The 20,864-nt window shown below is 48.7% G+C and overlaps 1 protein-coding gene across 1 annotated transcript in view; it reads left to right on the top strand.

Moving 5' to 3' along the window:
* Positions 1 to 20,864, top strand: part of PRPF39 (pre-mRNA processing factor 39) — a 41,884-nt gene that overhangs the window by 233 nt on the left and 20,787 nt on the right. Inside the window, exons 2-7 of the mRNA XM_015426654.1 lie at positions 6,781 to 7,147; positions 9,092 to 9,217; positions 9,865 to 9,983; positions 13,971 to 14,138; positions 16,094 to 16,262; positions 19,289 to 19,396. Coding sequence (XP_015282140.1) covers positions 6,818 to 7,147; positions 9,092 to 9,217; positions 9,865 to 9,983; positions 13,971 to 14,138; positions 16,094 to 16,262; positions 19,289 to 19,396 — 1,020 coding nt within the window. The 5' untranslated portion in view covers positions 6,781 to 6,817. The remainder of the gene's footprint in view (positions 1 to 6,780; positions 7,148 to 9,091; positions 9,218 to 9,864; positions 9,984 to 13,970; positions 14,139 to 16,093; positions 16,263 to 19,288; positions 19,397 to 20,864) is intronic.

Genomic DNA, 20,864 nt, shown 5'->3' with positions numbered 1-20,864 from the left:
GGGAGTCTCTGGTGACCTCCCCCCGCCTCCAGGGGTGGGGTGGGGTGGGGGGAGGAGCTGGCTCCGCGTGTCTGGCTGCCCGCCTGGAGGCGGACCAAGATGGGCGGCCCCGTGAGTCTGGCGGCGGCGGCGGCGGCGATACTACCGTAGGAAAGAGCCAGATCTCAGCAGCACCTTCAAGACTAGCAACATTCGTGGCAAGGGGGTGCCTTATAAGCAAGGGTGCAGGAGCTCGTTAGCATAGCTCGTTTGCATAGGCCACACCCAATGTTCCCTCTAAGCTATGGAGTCTTGTGTGCAAAAATTCTACTTTGTGAGCTACTGGCATTAAAGTTGTGAGCAGGTGATTTGGCTGCTGCATAAATTAGTTTGCTCTGGAGACATCCTTCCTGAGCTAAGACAAAAATGTCTGAGCCTGAGCCTTAAAAACTGTGAGCTAGCTCACACTAACTCAGCTTAGAGGGGACATTGGCCACACCCCCTGACATCATTAAGCAAGGGTGCAGGAGCTCATTAGCATAACTCATTTGCATATGCCACACCCCCTGACATCGCTGGAAGTGTGTCAGAAGGCAACACCCACCGCTCAGGCTCCAATGGACTCTTTTGGATTGCTAGCTATTGGGAACCTGCAGATCTGCCCTCTCAGAGGAGGGAGAGCTTGTACTTGAATAAAACCCGGTCTTAAAGGTGCCACTGGACTGTTTTGGATAGCTAGCTATGGGGGGGAGCTCTGCAACTTTCCTGGCTGCTCCTTGCTCTGACTGAGGGCTGCTGGGAGCAGGGGGTGGGGCTTGTTCCATGTGCCCGCCCCCTGGGCTCTTTACTGCCGGAGCTCTGCGCCTGTGCGCTTCTGCAGGAAATGACCCCTGCTTATAAGAATAATAGATCAAGGTGGGTGGCCGCGTTAGTCTGCATCTGCAGCAGCAGAAAAGAGCCAGAGTTCCAGCAGCACGTGAAAGGCTAACCAAATTCCTGATCATGCGTGAGCTTTCTCGACATGGCTCAGTCAAAAGGTTGTAGTAGGAGAAAAGAGCCAGAGTCCCAGCAACACCTTAAAAACTAGCAGCATTTGTGGCAGGGGGAGGAGCTTGCATGGGTCACCGCAGTCCCTTCTTCAGGTACCTTATAAGAATAATAGATCAAGGTGGGTGGCTGCGTTAATCTGTGTCTGCAGCAGAAGAAAAGAGCCAGAGTCCAGCAGCACCTTGAAGACTAACCAAATTCATGGTCAGGTGTGAGCTTTCATGAGGCATAGCTCAGTAGAAAAGCTGCAGCAGGAGAAAAGAGCCAGAGTCCAGGAACACTTTAAAGACTAACGACATTTGTGGCAGGGGAGGGGCTTGTGTGAGTCCCTGCTCATTTCTTCAGATCAGTGGACTCATGAAAGCATTATCAATGTCTGCATGCCAGCGCTAGAAGCCTCCTGTCCAAGATGGGTGAGCTGGAGTGCCTGGTGCTAAGTGAGAATTGAAACATAGCCAGTATCTCAGAAACATGGTTGAACAGGGAAAACAACAGGATAGGTTTATCCCTGGGGACCAGCTCTAGGGGCAGGCCAGAGAGGGCTTGACTTACACATCGAAGAGAATATAGAACCAAATAAGCTAATTAGAGTTATGCACTCCCCAGCAGAAGGGATACTGGTGGGAACAACCTATGAGTTGTTTAAAAGTGGGGAGTGCATCATCACCCAACTGATCAAACCCTTGAGGCTCATCTTGAGTTGGAGAAGGAAATAAAGGAGGTGACTGAAGTGGATGGTGTTATGATACTGGAGAATTTCAACTACCTTCACTTTGATTGGGTAAACGTATGTGTGAGTCATGCTGTAGAAATGAGATTCCTAGAAATCGTGAATGACTGTGCACTGGAACAGTTGGTCAGAGAGCCCGCCAAAGGGGTGGTGATCTTGGACTTGGTTCTTTTTTATATATATATATATAGTTAACTCTCCTAAAAAGGGGAGAATTTTATTGCTTTAAATTTTTCAGAAAAAAAGGGAGGGCATATAGCGGGATTAAGAAAAGTGGTGAGTGGTATCTTTGTTAGTAAATTAATCTTTTATTAGTAACAATAAGTTCTTCAGCTTCTTCTGTGTTTGACTGATCGTCTTTCATCTTAACCTGTAAAAAACAAAATGGACTTGGTTCTGAGCGGGGCTTGAGAGGGATTAAGTTCAGCATTCTCGTCAATGGAAAGTTACCTGTAAAGTCCAAAACGTGAAGATTTGTTTCCGAAAGAATAGTTAAAAGGAAGCCAAAGGGGAAACAAGAGAGTCAAATCCCTAGAGTATGCTTGGAAGCTCTTTTAAAAAAACAACACACCACGAACAGAAACCCAGATAGAATATATTCCCTTGGTTAGGAAACGTACAGCCAAATCCAAAATAATGCCTCCAAGCTTAACGACCCAAGTCAAGGAAATGATAAAAAGCAAAAAGGCTTCTTCTAAAAAATGGAAGGTCTGCCCTAATGAAGGGAGCACAGTGTCTGGTGAAAGAAGTGCAAGTTAGTTGGCATGCAAAAAGAGAATCTGAGGAGCAGACGGCTGAAAGCATCAAGACAAAACAAACATTTATTTAAATAAACCTGGAGTGGGAAAACAGCCAGAGGAGTTGAGATCACCAAGGAATAAAAGGATTGCTGAAGGAAGATAGGGAGATGGCAGAGAAGCAAAATTATTTTTTATTTTTTGGCCTCTGTGTTCACTGTGGAAAGTGTGGGGCCATGTACCCCTTCTACAGCCACTATTTCCAGGAAGGGAGTCTGAAGAACTGAGTCAAATCAAGGTATCATGATACGAAGTTTTAGACCTGTTGGAGAACCTTAAAAACCAGTGAGTCTTCAGGTCCTGATGGCAATACACCCGTGAGTTCTTAGGGAGCTCAAATGTGAGATTGGTGATCTACTGATCTGTGTATTTATTTATTTAATTAATTCAATTTTTATCCCACCCTCCCAGCAAGTGAGCTCAGGGCGGGTTACAGCATAGAATATACGGAAAAGAGAATAGAACAGATTAAAAGCCCTAAAACAGCTATTCTAAATTCCAACTCAATCACAAGATTGGCAGCAGAGGATAGGACCCAAAGCAACGGATTTAAATGACGTGCAGAAAGGTATCGGCTGGATATTAGGAAAACCTTTTTCACAGTCAGAGTGGTTCAAAGGTGGAATCAGCTGCCCAGGGAGGTGGTTAGCTCCCCTTCACTGGCAGCATTCAAGAAGAGGCTGGACGAATATTTGTCAGAAATGCTTTAGGCTGGTCCTGCATTGGGCAGGAGGTTGCACTAGATGGTCTGTATGTCTGTATGGCCCCTTCCAACTCTAAGATTCTGTGATTTCCAAAGCTTATGGTATCTGCCAGGATAGATGCAGGTTCCCAGAATGGTAGAATAGTCACCGTTGGAACTCAGAGGGGCCAGATCGATTGGGCATCCACTAGTTCAGCCAAAGGCCCGATGGAATAGCTCCATTTTAAAGGCCCTGCGGAACTGTAATAGGTCGCACAAGGGCCTTGATGTCCATTGGGAGCTCATTCCACCAGGCTGAGGCCAGAGTCGAGAAAGCCCTGGCTCTGGTTGAGGCAAGGACGGACGTCTTGTGCCCGGGGGGTGGGGGTGGGATTTCCAGTAGATGGTGTTCTGCTGGGTGCAAGGCTTTTTGGGGCACAGGTATGCAACTTACCACTAAAATCAGCTACTGTACTAGAATACTGGAGAGTAGCAAATGTTACACTGATCTTTGTAAAGAGGTCCAGAAGGGAACCAGGAAATTGCAGGGCCAGTTGGCCTAATATCTGTCCCAAGCAATTTAGTAGATACCGTAATCAAATTCAGAAGTATTAGGTTCTTGGAGAAACAGAGCCTGCTGGGAGAGAATTAGCATGACTTCTGCAAAGTAGAGTCCTGCCGCACCAACCTTTTGGAGTTATTTGCATAAGTGAACAAGCATGTAGGCACCAGTGACTCAGGAGGCAGCATATACTTGGCCTTTCGAAGGGCCATTGACAAGATACCTCACCAAAGACTCTCGAGTAAGAAGTCATGTGATAAGAGGATGGGTCCTCTTATGGAATAAAAAATGGTTGAACAACAGGAAACAAATGTTAGAAATAAATAGTTCTTGCAGTTGCAGGTAGTAGTCAGTAGGGACCCATAGGGATTGTTTTGGGGGCTGGTGCTATTTAATTTGTTTGTAAATGATCTGGAACTGTAGGTGAGCAGTGTATTGGCCTGGTTTGCTGAGGATTGGGAGAGGCTTGAAGACTCGAGATCTTCAGTTTAGAAAAGAGGTGGCTGGCTGGGTGGTGTATGATAGAGGTTTATACAATTGTGCACAGGGCAGAGAGAGCGAACAAAGCGCTTTTTCTCCCTCTCCCCAAATATTAGAACTCGAGGGCATCCAATGAAGTTGGTGGGCAGTACATTCAAAGGACAAAGAAAAGGAAATGCTTCTTTGAACAAGTGATTAAAATGTGGAATTTGCTGCCACAGGATGTACTGATGGCCGTAGGAATAGACAGCTTTAAAAGGGGGCTGGACGGATTCATAAAGGGATAGCTCTACCAGTGGCTACTGGGCGTGGTAACTATAGTGAACCTCTATATTTAGAGGGAGTAAATGTCTGGATACCAGTACCAGGAGGCAACATCGGGGAAGGCCTCAGCCTCTGTGGCCAGTTGTTGGTCCTCCAGTGTAACTGGAGGACAACGGTGTGAGACAGGATGCTGGGCTAGATAGACCACTGGTCTGATCCAGCTGTGCTCTCATATTCTAATGAAGGCCTCAGCCTCTGTGCCCTATGGTTGGCCCTCCAGAGGAACTGGTTGGCCCCTGTGTGAGACGGGATGCTCTACTAGGTGGACCCTCACTGGTCTGATCCAGCAGGGCTCGTCTGATGTTCTCATGAAGGCTTTATGCCCTGTTGTTGGACCTCCAGAGGAGCTGGTTGACCACAGTGTAAGCAAGGATGCTGGACTGGATGAACCAGTGGTCTGATCCAGCTGGGCTCCTCATATGTTCACAACAAGCTTTAGGCGTTCCACATCATGCTTTTGATATCGTCAAACCTCAAACTCTGAGGGCTGGAGATTATTTTTATGCTGTCTGTGTAGAAATGAAAGCTGAGAGTCAAGGCTGATGTTACCCTTTCCTACTTGAGAGCTAATAACCTTTTCCATTTGTTCAGAAGAAAAGCTTTGCGAAGCCTGAAAGTTTTCTCACTCTGCATTGGAGAGTGGCTTTTAATGAACTGCCTTGCCTTGCCTTGCGAAGCACCTTCTTTTCATCTCTGCAAAAATTGTGAAACGAGGGTTTTTCTTTTTGTTCTGAAAGCATGGTTTGGGCTGCGTCTCCCTTGCAGGCAAACACTGGTGGCTCCACCGACTCATTTACAGGGGTGTCCATACAAACCATCATCTAGAATCTTGATTACAAGTTAGTAATTTTTATACTGTCATGTTCAGAAAGCAGCGTGGGAGGGTGCCTCACCAAGGTTTGACCCTCTGTTGCCTGGGCTTGACTAAAATGATGTAAACAAAGCTTTCCTCGAGCCTCCGGTCCTACGGAGTTGGAGATCATCACGGGAAGGATGCATGACCCTCAGGGGCGGGATGGCACTCCCTGATTGTAGGTTGGAAAAAGCCCACTATAAAAGCTGTGTTGGCTTTGAAGATTTGGGGTTTAGGAGGATCTGTCCCTGTGGCAAGATCAGTCCAGAAATCTGGATTTTTTTTCCTTCCCCCCCTTGAGGTGGGACCATTTGGGCTGCTTTAGCTAGTGCGATCTGTCTCGCCTGCAATGCAGAGATGTTCTGTCAGGCTTTTGGTTGAGGACAGCTGTCTCCCATCTTCTAATATTTTCCCAGAGATCTGTTAAATTTAGGGTCTCTGACCCAGGCTGTAAATGGGGGCCGACCCAAGCTGTAAGTGAGGGGCCGACCCAAGCTGTAAGTGAGGGGCCGGCCCAGGCTCTAAGTGGGGGCCGGCCCAAGGGGGGGGGGAACGCCCGCTGCCTCGACCAAAAGCCCGGCGGAAGAGCTCCATCTTTCAGGCCCTGTGGAATTGTAATAAATCCCGCAGGGGCGCTGACCTCACTCGGGAGCTCATTCCACCAGGCAGGGGCCAGGGCCGAAAAAGCCCTGGTCCCGGTCGAGGCAAGTTGGACGTTCCTGGGGCCGGGGACCACCGAAAGATGCTGATTGGTGGACCTCAGTGCTCTATGGGGAGAGGCGGTCTCGAAGGTATGCTGGCCCCTGGCCGTGTAGGGCTTTGGAGGTAAGTACCAACATTACCCAGTGGGCTTTATGACTGAGTGAAGGTTTGAATCCAGATCTCAGTCGGAGACTCTGATTGCTGCTCTCCCTGACGTGTTTGTTGCCCCCCCTCTCAAAGCTTCAGATTTATCCAACCAGCTCAGCTGGAGGAGGAGGCCATACACAGTTCTTACTAGTTTTGCCTTGCTCAAATGGCACCTCTGCCAGAAGAATAGGAACGAGGGCTGTTCAGTGTTCATTTACCACAGTACTCCCCTCACGAATTAGACCAGGTTAGTGGCAGCAAGATAGTTCGATGGTTTTAGGTGTATGGTATCTGTGCTCGTATACCAGACTCTTCACACACACACAATGATGTGCAGGTTGACTTGGGGCAAGTCCCTTTTTTTGTTTTTGTTCCCCACGCTCTTTGTCGTCCTCCGTCCACTGCTGAGGAGGTCAGGCGCCCTTGTTTTGGGAATCCGGTCTTGACTGTCAGTGATTATCTTCTACTCTTCAACAGGCTATCTTCTAACCGCACGAGAGCCGCTTCGGTCGCTATGCAGAGTGAGGATCCTCAGGGGGACGAGAGCCACGTGGAGAGCGAGAGCATGGGCAAGGCCACCGAAGCTAAGAGTGAGCAGCTGGCCGACTTCAGCACGGAAATAATGAGCGTCACGGAGATGGAGCAGTCCCCCGACAACTCTCCCGGGACCCCTCCCCAGGAAGAGAAGCCCCAGGAGAGTGAAGTGGCAGACACAGAGGCCGAAAAGACTGCTGATCCCGAGCCTTCGTTCCCTCCTGAGTTTGACAAGTTCTGGAAGGTCGTTGAGACAAACCCACAGGATTTCACAGGCTGGGTCTATCTCCTGCAGTTTGTAGAACAAGAGGTGAGTGGCCCTGGATCTGGTGTCCCCAAGTGCCGAACACTGGTAGCCGCTGCTTTGGTATATTATCTCGACCTTTGTCATTCTCTTCCGGTTTGGTGTCGTGGTGAAGTGCAGGCGGACTCTAATCTGGGAGAACCGGGTTTGATTCCCCACTCCTCCACATGCACCTGGCTGGATGACCTTGGGCAAGCCCTAGTTCTGACAAGAGCTGTCCTTGAAAAAGAGCAGTTTCTGTCAAAGCTCTCTCAGCCCCGCCTCCCTCACAGGGTGTCTGTTGTGGGGAGGGGAAGGGAAAGGAGTTTGTGAGCCGCTCTGAGACTTGAAGTGAAGGGCGGGGTATAAATCCAATCTCTTCCACCTCCTCCTTTCTTCTTCTTCATAGTGGTTAAGTGCGCGGACTCTAATCTGGGAGAACCGGGTTTGATTCCCCAGTCCTCCACTTGCACTTGCTGATGTGACCTTGGGCAAGCCGTAGTTCTGATAAGAGCTGTCCTTGAAAAAGAGCAGTTTCTGTGCCGCGCTGCAGGATACCTGTCTGGTTGGCATCTCCCCCCTAACCACGGGGGGATCTCAACCGGGGCTCAGGCGGCCACACGTTAGTTTCCTCTGGGGCAATTAGCCACGCCTCCCCCCTGCGATATCCGGCCCGTGTGACCGGGGCCAAAGTAGATTTTTAAGAGCTACAGGGCAGTGGAATCTTGCCATTTACATTTAATGTCTGGTATAGTGTGAAATTTAGTTAAAAAAACAACTTGAACTCACTGGTTCCTTGTTGGGAGGTGATTCATACTTGTCCAGTGTTTTGAAAATTCTTTTTTGATCGTTTGTGTCAATGGCAGGTGGAAAACCCTGGTTTTGTGTGCTCTTGGACTAAAACATTTTTAAGGTCGTCCCCCTCCCCCCCCCCGCCACCGAAGGAGAGCCAACATATTGTAGTGGTTGAAGTGTTAGGCTGGGATCCAGAAGACCCAAGTTCAGATCCCCTCTCTGCCGCAGGAGCTCACTGGATGACCCTGGGCCAGTCACACACACTCGGCCTGGCCTACCTTACAGGGCTGTTGGGAGGATAAAAGGGAATGGTGGAATCATAGAGTCGGAAGGGACCTCCAGGGGCATCTGGTTGAGGGAGGAGAGGAGAAGGACGTCAGCTGCTTTGGGTCCCCCATTGGGGAGGAAGGCAGGGTATGGACGAAGTAAGCAAATAAATAGAGATGGCAAAACATGTGGTGGTGACCTGGGGCCTGTCACTGTCTTCCAGCCTGACTTGCCTCGTGTGGTGGTTGTGAGGAGAAAAGGGAGGAGTGGTGAGCTGCAGTGCTGTAAGCTGTTTTGGGTTCCCAATTGGGAGCAATGCAGAGTATAAACGACTAAATAATACATAAATGGTTCCCTCTAAGCTGTGTTAGTGTGAGCCAGCTCACAGTTTTTTAGCCTCCAGCTCACAAGTTTTTGTCTTAGCTCAGGAAGGCGGGCTCGAGAGCTAACGAATTCATGCAGTAGCCAAATCCCTTGCTCACAACTTTCATGCCAGTAGCTCTCAAGACTCCACAGCTTAGAGGGAGCATTGGTTCCAAGGTAAGAAGAAGAAGAAGAAGAGATTAGATTTATACCCCGCCCTTCACTTGGAGTCTCAGAGTGGCTGACAAACTCCTCTCCCTTCCCCTCCCCACAGCAGACACCCTGTGAGGTGGGTGGGGCTGAGAGAACTCTGACACAAACTGCTCTTTTTCAAGAACAGCTGTGCCAGAGCTTGTGACTGTCCCAAGGTCACATCAGCAGGTGCAAGTGGAGGAGTGGGGAATCAAACCCGGTTCTCCCAGATTAGAGTCCACACACTTAACCACTACACCAAACTGGCTTAACCACTACATCAGCTGGCTTTTACTTTTGAGAGCTCTTTGTGAGGTCTGAACATACTGAAATCCAACTGTCTCTTCTTCCCAGAACCACCTACTAGCCGCCAGGAAAGCCTTTGACAGTTTTTTCACACACTACCCGTATTGTTATGGCTATTGGAAAAAATACGCGGACCTTGAAAAGCGGCACAGCAACATGAAGCAGTCAGATGAGGTACGTAGTGGCAGCCGTTTCCTCCTGGGTCCTGTAAGGTGATCAGCGACCAGCCCGCTCCTGAGATAATCCTTGCCAGCTTTTTGGCCAGCCAGGCAGGGCTTTCTGTTTGCACTTGTCACTCCTCGTGGCACTTGGAGCTAATATCTTCTCTCTTTGTTGGCAGGTGCGTTAACCCTCTTCCACAGTTTGTCAAGCTTTGCAGTGCAAGCGTCTGCATTACACTGCAGCTTAACAAGTAGGGCAGGGCTTTTCTGTCACGTTATTATACATTTATTATTTCTCAAAATTCAAACGCTGTGGTTGGTTTGCTGGTCACAATTGCTACGTCTTATTGCATTTTTGGTCAGACGCTGTCATTGGTGCTCTAAAGGGTCTGTGCCCTATGGTCTGTACCCCAAAGCCTGCCCACACAGCCTGGTCAGACGCAGGGACCCCGCTGCGCTGTGAAGATCAAGACTCCGCACGTGGAGATCAGAACATTGCCATGTTCTAGCCAACCTCCACCCAAATGGTAATGGTAGATTATTTAAACAAAATTCCAGTACATTAGTATTTCTTAAGGTTCACCGGATAACACAGTGTTGCCGCTCTCTTAGGACCTGAGTAACGACTCCGAGGACAGCTTGTTGGTGTTTTCTTTGTAGGTGTACCGGAGAGGGCTCCAGGCCATACCTCTCAGCGTTGATCTCTGGATCCATTACATAAACTTCCTCAAGGAGACTCTGGATACCAGTGACTCCGAAACTGTTGGGACCATTCGGGGGTAAGTGAGTAGTTGCCACATGAGCTCAGTTGGATGGAATTCTGTTAAGAGCGCGATTCAAGTCCACCAGCTTCGAGACCAAGACTATTGGTCAAAGCTCACTTCATCAGATACAAGTTGGAATGGATGTCCCTGAGTCCTTATATCCCAGTCTGAAGGGTAGAAGAAGAGATTGGATTTATACCCCACCCTTCACTACCCAAAGGAATTTCAGAGCAGCTTACAATCTCCTTTCTTTTCCCCTCCCCACCACAGACACCTTGTGAGGTAGGTGGGGGTGAGAGAGCGCTTTCGAGAATTGCTCGTGAGAGAACAGCTCTGAAAGAACTTGTAACTGACCCAAGGTCACACCAGCAGCTGCATGTGGGCAATCAAACCCGGTTCTCCCAGATTAGAGTCCGTGTTCCTGGCTCTGGTTTGCACCTTGGTTAGTTCTTTACTCTCATTGGCAGTGGTCTTAGCTCTTGGCTTCTCTTCCTGTTCTGGGAATCAGATAAACTGTTGTTGAGATCAATCAGGGGGAAGACTATATATTTATTTATTATTTATTTATTAAATTAGATTTACTAGGCTGCCCTTCCCTGGAAACAGGCTCGGGGGGGGGGGTTACGAGGGTTGGGGAGATTACGTAAGAGTGCCAAAGAAGCCCTGTCGCTGTCCTCAATCGAGGGCCCGGGGGAACATCTCTGCCTTGCGTGCCCTGCGAAAAGGTAACAGCTCCCACAGGGCATGGATGTCTTCTGGCAGAGCGTTCCACCAGGCGGGGGCCAGGACTGAGAAGGCCCCGGCCCCAGTCGAGGACATGTATAGCAGATTTTAACACATGCTATACATAGGAGTCATTCACAGTGGAACATTTCAGGCACCACCGTGGAGCTTTTTCATGGCCTGCCGGTAGGAATGCCAGCCTTTTCAGCAAAGAGGTGTCCAGATAGGACAGACATTAATTTTTCCTCTCACTAGGGCTGATAAGAAAGATGTTTAGTATGTGGACTCTTTACTAAGTTGCAAGTAGGCTGGTCAACTATGAAAGATGCGTTTAGTTGATTCATGATCTGGGTTCAGTCAGTCGTATTGTACTTATCACTACTGGCTTCACATAGCTATCTCCCCCCAACCCCCCCAAAAAAAATTATGAGAAAGGTTTTCTTAAGTTATTATGTTGCCAGTCATTGTTGGGAGGACCATCTGATCCTTTTTCACTCATTTGGAAATCTGAAATATAGAAAATTGGTTGAAAGGTGACACCTCTTACAGGTGCTACAATTGTTTTAAGGTTTTTAAACATCCTTTTTTGTATGGTATTTTGAACTTCCTTGGGGGCCAGTTATGGTTGAAAGGGGATCAGTAAATGTACTAAATAGATGTCCTATCCCAGTATTAAACGAGAACCGAAATGGCTTCAAAAATGAGCAAGTCCAAAATGTGTCCATACTATGGAGCATTCTGAGTTATGACATCTTTTGGTGGCTGAGTTGTATCAGCTTCGGTTGCCTCTTGCATTGGAGAAGTAAAAGACAGATGTGGTTCTACTCAGAAATGCAAAGATTGACTTGTTCTGGATCAGGGCTCCCAAGTACTTACCTTAATTCGGCGGGGGATGTATAGTTCTTCGTGGGACCATTCCCGCGGGAAAAACACAGGCGCTGCACTATTCCATCGCCCAGACGTGACGTAGGCACATAGGTGGGCAATGCTTTAGCAGTGGGGCTGGAAACTCGATGGTACCATCAAGTTTCCAGTCCCATTACTAGAGTGTCGCCCAGCTACGTGCCTACGTCATGTCTGGGCGACAGAATAGTGCAGCGCCTGTGTTCCAAGCAAGAATCTTCCGGCGGGGAAGCATGTGTCCCCTGCCGGATCATCGGTAGGTACTTGGGAACCCTATTCTGGATACAGACTGGAAGGAAAAATGATCTTGGGATGTTCTTACCTCCCCCCTCCATAATTTAGCACTGTATAATTTTTCAACTTAATATGGCTTCTGAGGGGAGGGGTGATGGCTCAGTGGTAGAGCCTCTGCTTTGCCTGTGCAGGATCCCAGGTTCAATCCCCGGCCTCTCCAGATGAAAGGATCAGTTTAGCAGGTGACGTGAGAGACCTCTGCCTGAGACTTTGGAGAGCTGCTGCCAGTCTGAGTAGACAACACTGACTTTGATGGTCTGATTCAGTAGAAGGCCGCTTCACGTGTTCATTCAAATGTTATCCGTCTTAAAGATAGGTTCAGACAGGGGTCATTTCATAGAAAGAGGTGCAGGAGCTCATTAACACAACTCATTAGCATAACCTATTTGCATATGCCACACCCCCTGACATCACCGGAAGTGTGTCAGAAGGCAACACCCACTGCTCAGGCTCCACTGGACTGTTTTGGATGGCTAGCTATTGGGGGGGGGGGAACGTGCAGATCTGCCCTCGCAGAGGAGGGAGAGCTTGTACTTGAATAAACCTTGGCCTTAAGGGTGCCACTGGACTGTTTTGGATTGCTAACTTTGGGGGGGGGGCTCTGCAACCTACCTGGCTGCTTCTTGCTCCTTATGGCCCGGGGCTGCTGGGAGCAGGGGTTGGGGCTTGTTGCATGTGCCCGCCCCCTGGGCTCTTTACTGCCGGAGCTCCGCTCCTGTGCGCTCCTGCAGGAAATGACCCCTGGGTTCAGACTAGGGATGTGCAAAAAAAAAAAATTCGGTAAAATTCGGATTCGGGTTTATTGAACCCGAATTTTTTCGGGAAACCTGAAAAAACCCGAATATCTAATTCGGTAAAGCATAGATATCCGAAAATTTTCGGAAAACCCGAAAAATTCGGGTCCATTATAACCAATGGGGCCATTGAAGTCAATGGCAAAAAACCTCTTGAAACTTTACAGGGGGCTGGGGGGGAGGGGGTAGAGGCTCCAAATTTGGACAGTGGCTGCTCATGCCTCTTCCCGAAAGACCCCCAAAGTTTCAAGAAGATTGGCCCAGGGGGTCCGATTCCAGGGGCATCCAAAGAGGGTGCCCCCAGTCCCCCCAGATCAGCTTGCTGTATTCCCGGTTTGCCGCCGAAATTCGGCGGCAATGCATTTCAATGGGATTTTTACCTTTTACTTTCCTTTTTGCAGACCCCTAGGAGGGGGAAAGAGGGAGAGGCTCCAAACTTGGGGGGTGGTTACTGGAACCTCTCCCCAACATGCCCACCAGGTTTCAAGAAGATTGGACCAGGGGGTCCTCCCCCCCAGCCCCCCGCAAAGTTTCAAGAGGTTTTTTGCCATTGACTTCAATGGCCCCATTGGTTATAATGGACCCGAATTTTTTCGGGATTTTTTTTTCGGGATTCGGAAAAACGCATAGGAAGCCATTTCGGGATTGCAAAAGCCGAAAAAAGCCGAAAAACGTTATTTTCGGCTTTTTTTTCGGTTCGGGATCCCGAAATGCACATCCCTAGTTCAGACTAGCAGTGTTCCCTCTAAGCTGAGTTAGTGTGAGCTAGCTCACGGTATGTTAGCCTCCAGCTCACACGTTTTATGTCTTCGCTCAGGAAGGATGGCCCCAGAGCCAACTAAGCTATGCAGCAGCCAAATGGCTCGCTCACAACTTCAATGCCAGTGGCTCACAAAGTAGAATTTTTGCTCGCAGGACTCCGCGGCTTAGAGGGAGCACTGGTTCAGAGGGTAGCCATGTTGGAATGCAGAATAACAGCTCGATTCAAGCCCACTAACACCTTAGAGACCAAAAAGAAGATGTTGGGGGTTATAAATTTTTGAGAGTCTCCGCTCACTTATACCCTCAAAGTCTTGTTGGTCTCCAAAGTGCTGCTGGACTTGACTCTAACTAGTCCCAGTAAAAACTATGAATCCTGCTTAAGGAGCTGCGAAGTGTCTCAGTGGACGACGTGACTTCACCGTGGCTTGCTCTGAGAGAGAACAGGCGCAGGAGATGCTTCTTCTGGGTTGGGTTCTCTGTACTGATAAAACCATTTCTGTCATCACCTAAATCACTTATGTCCCAGGACCTACGAGCATGCTGTGTTAGCCGCAGGAACAGATTTCCGCTCTGATAAACTCTGGGAGATGTATGTCAACTGGGAAAACGAGGAAGGTAACCTGAAGGCTGTCACAGCCGTCTTTGAACGCATTCTGGGGATTCCCACTCAGCTTTACAGCCATCATTTCCAAAGGTAAGAGGACCGAGACTACCATTATTCGACCGATTTTTGCTGTTGTGTTTCAGTTTTCTGGTGAAGACTCTGGCCGGGTGGTCCTTTCTTTTCTTTCTTTCTTTCCTTTAAAAAAAAAAAAAAAAACACATTCCATGTAGTTACACTAAATGCAACTCCTGATGAGGGTGGTTGTCCTCCTCAGAAAGACCTGAGAAATCACTGCGCCCAGACGTCCAGTGGCTTTGAAAACAGCACTCAGTTGTGTTCAGTGATTCATTAATAAAATAGGGTGACGAGCCCTTGCCAGTGACAGGCATCGTATGCTGTTAACTGCATTTCCAGTCTGGATGAATAGATGAGTTTGGCATTAGAATGGAAAGGGGCTCTACCCCAAATCCTGTGCCTCGAGCATCCTGAAAACTTCCCTTTGCCCTTTTTAGGACTCCTCCAAGGGACCTGATCCTACAGCTTCCCTTGGGCGGCTTATTTTGTTATAAAGACCACTCTTGCATTTATTTATTTGGCCTTTGCTCATTTATGGCCTCGCTGAGGTGGTTGTCACCCGTCTGTCATCTGTCTACTGACCAACAAGAAGAGAAGAGAAGAGAAGAGCTTGGATTTATATACCCCGCCCTTCACTGCCCAAAGGAGTCTCAGAGCGGCTTACAAGCTCCTTTCCCTTCCCCACAACAGACACCCTGGGAGGTAGGTGGGGCTGAGAGAGCTCTGACGGAAACGGCTCTTTTTCAAGGACAGCTCTTCCCAGAACTGCAGCTTGCCCAAGGTCATCCAGCAGCTGCAAGTGGAGGAGTGGGGAATCAAACCCGGTTCTTCCAGATTAGAGTCCGCGCACTTAACCACTACACCAAACTGGCCGTTAACTCATTGTGCCATTGGGTCAGAACTTTATCACCAACTGATGCTGTTCCAAACAGTACCCATTGTTTTAATTGTTATAATGTTTTATCGTGTTTTAATGTTTTAAACTGAGATGGTATTTATTCTAACGAGGATGCTACCTGCCCTGAGCACACCCGCGGAATGGGTGGGATATGAATGCGAATAATAAATAAATGCAATGAATATTTCTGTAGTAAAGGTATCATTTTTGCTGGGTAAGAACAGTAAAGTTATGATTTTTGCCAGGTCTGTGCTTATTTTCTTAAAAAACAACCACCACCACCTTGTACAGACCTGGCCAATAGCACAATCGGTGGTGTTCGCATGAGAAGTTTCCTTTGTTTTATAACACCGGTGCAACCTTGGAGTAAGCGTTTAAACTCAGGTGTTCTTAGGGCATGTGCAGAGAGCTCTCAAGGGATGACAGAAGGCTGTTGTGTTAGGACACAGGTCGTTGATCCTCGATGCTTTAAATGCTTTAAACCCCAGGTTTAAATCTAGTGAAATCTGTTTGATTTCTCTACTGTGTAGAGTGGGGCTGCCTTCAAGGCAGACGTTGGGTGTGGGACCCCATCCAAACTAAGCCTTGAAAATGGAACCGGCAAGTAGGTCTTCAGGGTCTTCTACTCCAGGCCAAAAAGACTATCACTGTCCCTTTTTGCCGTTGCCTAGTGGCCTTTTCTTTTACAAAAGTAAAGGTGAGAAGGGCTGTTTGATTCCTGTAAGAATCACGAGAATCCACATAAAATGAGTGAGAGAAATGACCGGAAAGCCAAGCCAATCGTTTCCCATTTGAAAAGGGGATACCGTGTCGATAATATGCTGTTGAGTTGGATTGTGTGCTTGCTTCAGTGGAACATAATGCTGATCCTAAAATAGCAGCTCCTTCCTACCCAAGCTCGTCAAGCATGCGTTCTGTTCGCTGAACCGAATTCAGACTGGTACAGATGGCGTCTCGTGGATTCCTTAAGCGATTCCTGGCTAGTGTGGCGTGTTTGTCATGATCTGTCCTAGCAAGCCGGTACTGACTAGCGTGGCTGCCTCCTCTCGCCCCTCCCCTTGCTCCATTGCAGGTTCAAAGAGCATGTCCAGAATAACCTGCCCCGGGACATTTTGACCACTGAGCAGTTTGTTCAGCTGCGTCGGGAACTGGCCTCTTCTGCCAACAGCCACAGCGGGGAGGATCCGCCCCCTGGAGATGACCTCCCTTCTGGGACAGAAGATATAACAGACCCTGCTAAGGTACTCTTGAGCGCCTGCCCTGTCTGGGTTTCAGAAAAGGACGCAGATGTCGTTGATTGAGCCAGTTGCAGAGTGCTTTTTCATACAATCATAGAGTTGGGACCTCCAGGGTCATCTAGTCCAACCCCCTGCACAAGGCAGGAAATTCACAAATACCACCCCCCCTCCACTCCCATAATGACTGCTGTTCCACGCCCAGAAGATGACAAAAAACCTCCAGGATCTCCGGCCAAACTTTCCTGGAGAAAAATGGCTTCCTGCCCCCAAAGTGGCGATCAGCATTTCCCTGGGCGTGTCAGAAAGGGCCACCAGACCTAAGCACTGAGGCTGCAAGCCTTCCAGCCCTCCCTTCTCGTGATCTGCCCAAGTTCACAGGATCCGCATTGCTGTCAGACGGCCATCTGGCCTCTGCTTGAAAACCTTCCAAGAAGGTGAGCCCTCCGCCTCCCGAGGAAGCCTTTTCCACTGAGGAACCGCTCTTAACTGTCAGGAAGTTCTTCCTCATGTTTAGCCAAAAGCTTTTCTGATTTAATTTCAACCCATTGGTTCTGGTCTGACCTTCTGGGGCAACAGAAAGCAACTCCGCCCCATCCTCCACACGACAGTCCTTCAAGTACTTGAAGACGGTGATCCTATCACCTCTCAGTTGTGTTTTGAGAATATATTCAGGAGACTGGTGTTATCTAGAAACATAGGCGTGTCTGCACTGGCTCCCCTATTTGAGTGTTTGCCAAACACTCTTGCTCTCTGACAGTAAAGCTGCTCGTTGGTGTGTCCCTCAGTGACACCGTCTCTGGATGGGATGACCGCAATCCAGGGTAGAAATTTACTGGGGGTTTGGATCAGGGCCAAAGGATGCTATAGAATCAGATGTGCCTCTGATCTTTGGGCGATCTCTTGATAAAATGTGGAAATTTAGGTCCAGAGTGTTTAGGGGGCAACAGATGTGTGGGAGGGTCAGGGAGCCATGGGGAGAGACAGGCCTACGTTAAGCGAAGTGACACCACTGCCTGTCGAAGACCACATTTGCGGACTAGCAGTCTGGACCTTGTCTTGTCTAGTTGATGTGAAGGCCTGGGGGAAATCGAGAGGGGGAAAACACGGGGGTTTTCTGAGGACCTTTTTTTCAGTTTTTCCTTCAGGAAATTTGGGGGAGCACTGGAAAAACAGCCTATGAAATATTTTCTCTTTTAGAAATGTAAAATGAGTAGAACAAACCTTGTCTAAAAGCACTTAGTTCCTTCTAGTGTGAAAACTGGGAAATGTTGGGGAGCACTGAAATACGTAGCTAATATATCTATCCTTTTGGGAATAGTGAAATGAATGACAGGCTTTTATTCAAAATGTGCAATATGAATTTTTTAATATGACCGTCTGCAGCATTGGAAAGCGACAAGTGGGGGGCTTGCCATTCTCTCAGAGAAATCCCCCCCCTGCCGAGTTCAGTGTGGCTTGAGGCCTCCCACCCCACCCCCTGAGGCTGGTGGCAGTGGTGCCTGGGGACTGCCCTGAACTCAGAGTAATGCTCCCTCTCAGCTGTGGAGTCCTGTGAGCAAATGTTCTACTTTTGTGAGCTGCTGGCATTAAAGTTGTGAGCGAGCGATTCGGCTGCTGCATAAATTAGTTTGCTCTGGAGCCCTCCTTCCTGAGCTGAGACAGAAATGTGTGAGCTGGAGGAGGCTAAAAAACTGTGAACTAGCTCACACTAACTCAGTTTACAGGGAACACTGGCTCCTGGCAACTGCTGCGGCCACAGAATCACAGTCCGTGTGCTGTCTGCACATGCTCAGACAATGCTTTTTTAAAATCGGGATGAATTAAAGTTTTCAGATTTTTCTGCAAACCTACAGGCGTCCCCCAAGTTTTCAGGAAAGTCTGCTTTAGTGTTGGCTTGGCACTAACCCACAGGTTTAGGTATCTGCAGCTTGGGGCCACACGTTGCTATTGGATATATAGATGGCTCAAGTGGTTAAGACGCTGAACTGCAGGCTGTGGAAGGTCGGTAGTTCGGCAGTTCGAGACCCGAGTGTGCCGCATGACAGAGTGAGCGCCCATCTGTAGTTCCAGCTCCTGCCAACCTAGCAGTTCGAAAGCAAGAAATTACAAGTAGATAAATAGGTACCGCTGCGGTGGGAAGGGAACAGCGTTCCGTGCGCCTTGGTGTTTAGTCATGCCGGCCACGTGACCACGGAAACATCTTCGGACAGCGCTGGCTCTTCGGCTTTGAAACGGAGATGAGCACCGCAACCCTAGAGTCGGATTCAACTGGCTTTCGAGCAAGGGAACCTTTACCTTTACCTATGTATACAGTAGACGTGTAGAACATTTTCAAGACTCCTTTTTTCTTGACATGTAAATAATTTGGGCAACAACTGATGAACTTTCATGATAATACACACTATTAAACACTTCAGTGTCTTCAGCGTTGTGAAGTTCAGCTTGATATCCAGATATGCTGGTTGTGCTGCACATTGTGACCTTGGGAGAGTGTTTCTATCTGAACAAGACACTGTTTTGTTTATTACAGACTTTGTTTTCTGTCTTGGAGTCTTTATTTCTTCCTACCTGTCAAACGGCCAAAAATTAAGACGCGTGTGCTGAGGTCGCAGAGGGTACAGCAGCTGGTGACTCTCCCTCAAGCGGTGGGCACGCCTGCAGCTTTTCCTTTAGAAGCCAAAGACATGAATACTCTTAAATCCCCCAAATAAGCCAAAAAGTATCATTCTACATGCCCATTACGGTATAAATTATGTGTTATGCAAAATTGGTAAAATGAATTTTCAGTTTCATAGGGAAATAAGTGTTGTGCTTATTTCAGTGCCCCCCCCCCCATTTTTTTCTTAATGATGTCTTAAGAATTTTCCATCTTTGGGCCCATCCGACCGACAGCAGTTCTCCAAGGTTCTCCGCTGGAGGTGACAGGCCAGCGGCTCCCGGCAGGGTGCTCGCCAGCGCCAGGTGTGGTGCAGTCAGAGTTGTTTTCCATTTGGATTTTGTTGACGGTTCTCCCCTTTGTGTTCCGGCAGTTAATCACTGAAATAGAAAACATGCGCCACAGAATCATTGAGATCCACCAGGAAATGTTCAATCACAATGAGCACGAAGTGAGCAAGCGGTGGACCTTCGAAGAAGGAGTGAGTATCCTTAAATCTTCCTTTTCGAAGGCAGCGGTGTGGGGGGGGCGCGTCTGGCTTTTATTGGCTTGAACTTCTTGTGTCGGAGGAGGGTGGCCGTGTTGGCTGAGGGGAGCCAGTTGGGCAGGACCCGGTGCTTCTTGCTAGATTCCGCCGTTGCCGTGTCGAAGGGGCACAGCTGAAGGCGCCACAGATCCGGGCCCTAGACGATTGCCTGATATTGCGGACTTGGGGCTAGTGTACCTCTGGCATTTGTGGCAGTGTGCTGATTGCTTAGGCCTGGTGATCTGACATGTGCATAAAATGAGCATCTGTTCCATACAGTTGGGTGTGTGTGTGTGTGTGTGTGTGTGTGTGTGTGTGTGTGTTTCCAGAGATCTTTGGCTGGAGTTTCTGTTCAGAGCCTGGAGTTTCTGTTCAGAGGTGGCCGTGTTGGTCTGCAACAGAACGGTGAAATTCCATTCCAGTCGCAACTTAGAGGCCAGGATTTTCAGGATATGAACTTTTGAGTGTCTGCCAAAGGGAGCTTCAGCCCTGAAACCCTTGTTGGTCTCTTAAGGTACCCCTGGATTTGAGAGCAGATGGCTGTTCTGTGACCCTTCCTTCCCCAGGAGCTCTCAGAATGCAATCCCCAACACAGTAAGCCCCATTGAACTTCCTTAAGTAGGGTTTGGAGTAGACCTGCTTAGGGTTGCTGTCTCCGTCTGCCCGTACTGGATAGTTGACCGACTGAATCGATTTGCTGGTTGAAGCTTGTGCCTGTGGTGTTTGTGACTCCGGTTTATGTGTTTGTGACTCTGGTTTATCCATGCCAGTCAGAGTGGGAGGAACCTTGGCATTCAGTGGGAGGAACCTTGGCACTGTCTTTCTGCCAAAGGCTAAGCTCTCAGAGTGGCATGCAGAGGGATGAAAAAACGATCTCTTGCTGTGGACTGAGCTGTAGACAGAGGCCAGCTGCTCGGCGGGGATTCAGGTGCTTGTAGGGCAGGATGCTTTTGCACGGCTCCATCAGCTCACGTGGGGATCGCATGTGTTAAAAGCCTCTCCGCATCATCCCTGCTAGCATGCCACATAGACGGAAGGGTTTTAATTTAGGGCTGGTGTCAGTCAGGCACAAGGACGTCTGCACATCCGAGAAATCTGAGTGGTACCTTTGTCCAGAGGCCTGGGATGCAGTTGTGCTGCCTTGGTGGCAGATGCCACCTCTGAGCTGTCTCCCTCATGGTTGGCAGAGGGGCTTTTCCAAGGCTGCTGCCTCCCCATGTCTCCCTGTTTTCAGAATTTCATACCAGTTTGCTCTCTAGCCCTCAGGGCTGTGTGTTACGTGTGAGAAGTGTGTCATGGTAGATTTAATTTAGCACTCTGAACTGCATTCGAAATCACAAAGCTGCAAGTGGAATGATGGATTTAAGTCAAGGCCCACCTAGGTTTTTGTTTGCAGGATTAGAAGGATGGGGTGGGGGTCCTT

This window comes from Gekko japonicus, unplaced genomic scaffold (genome assembly GCF_001447785.1).
Source record: "Gekko japonicus isolate JY-2015 unplaced genomic scaffold, Gekko_japonicus_V1.1 scaffold2117, whole genome shotgun sequence".
Classification (NCBI taxonomy): domain Eukaryota; kingdom Metazoa; phylum Chordata; class Lepidosauria; order Squamata; family Gekkonidae; genus Gekko; species Gekko japonicus.
This window is presented reverse-complemented; position numbering and strand designations above follow the sequence as displayed.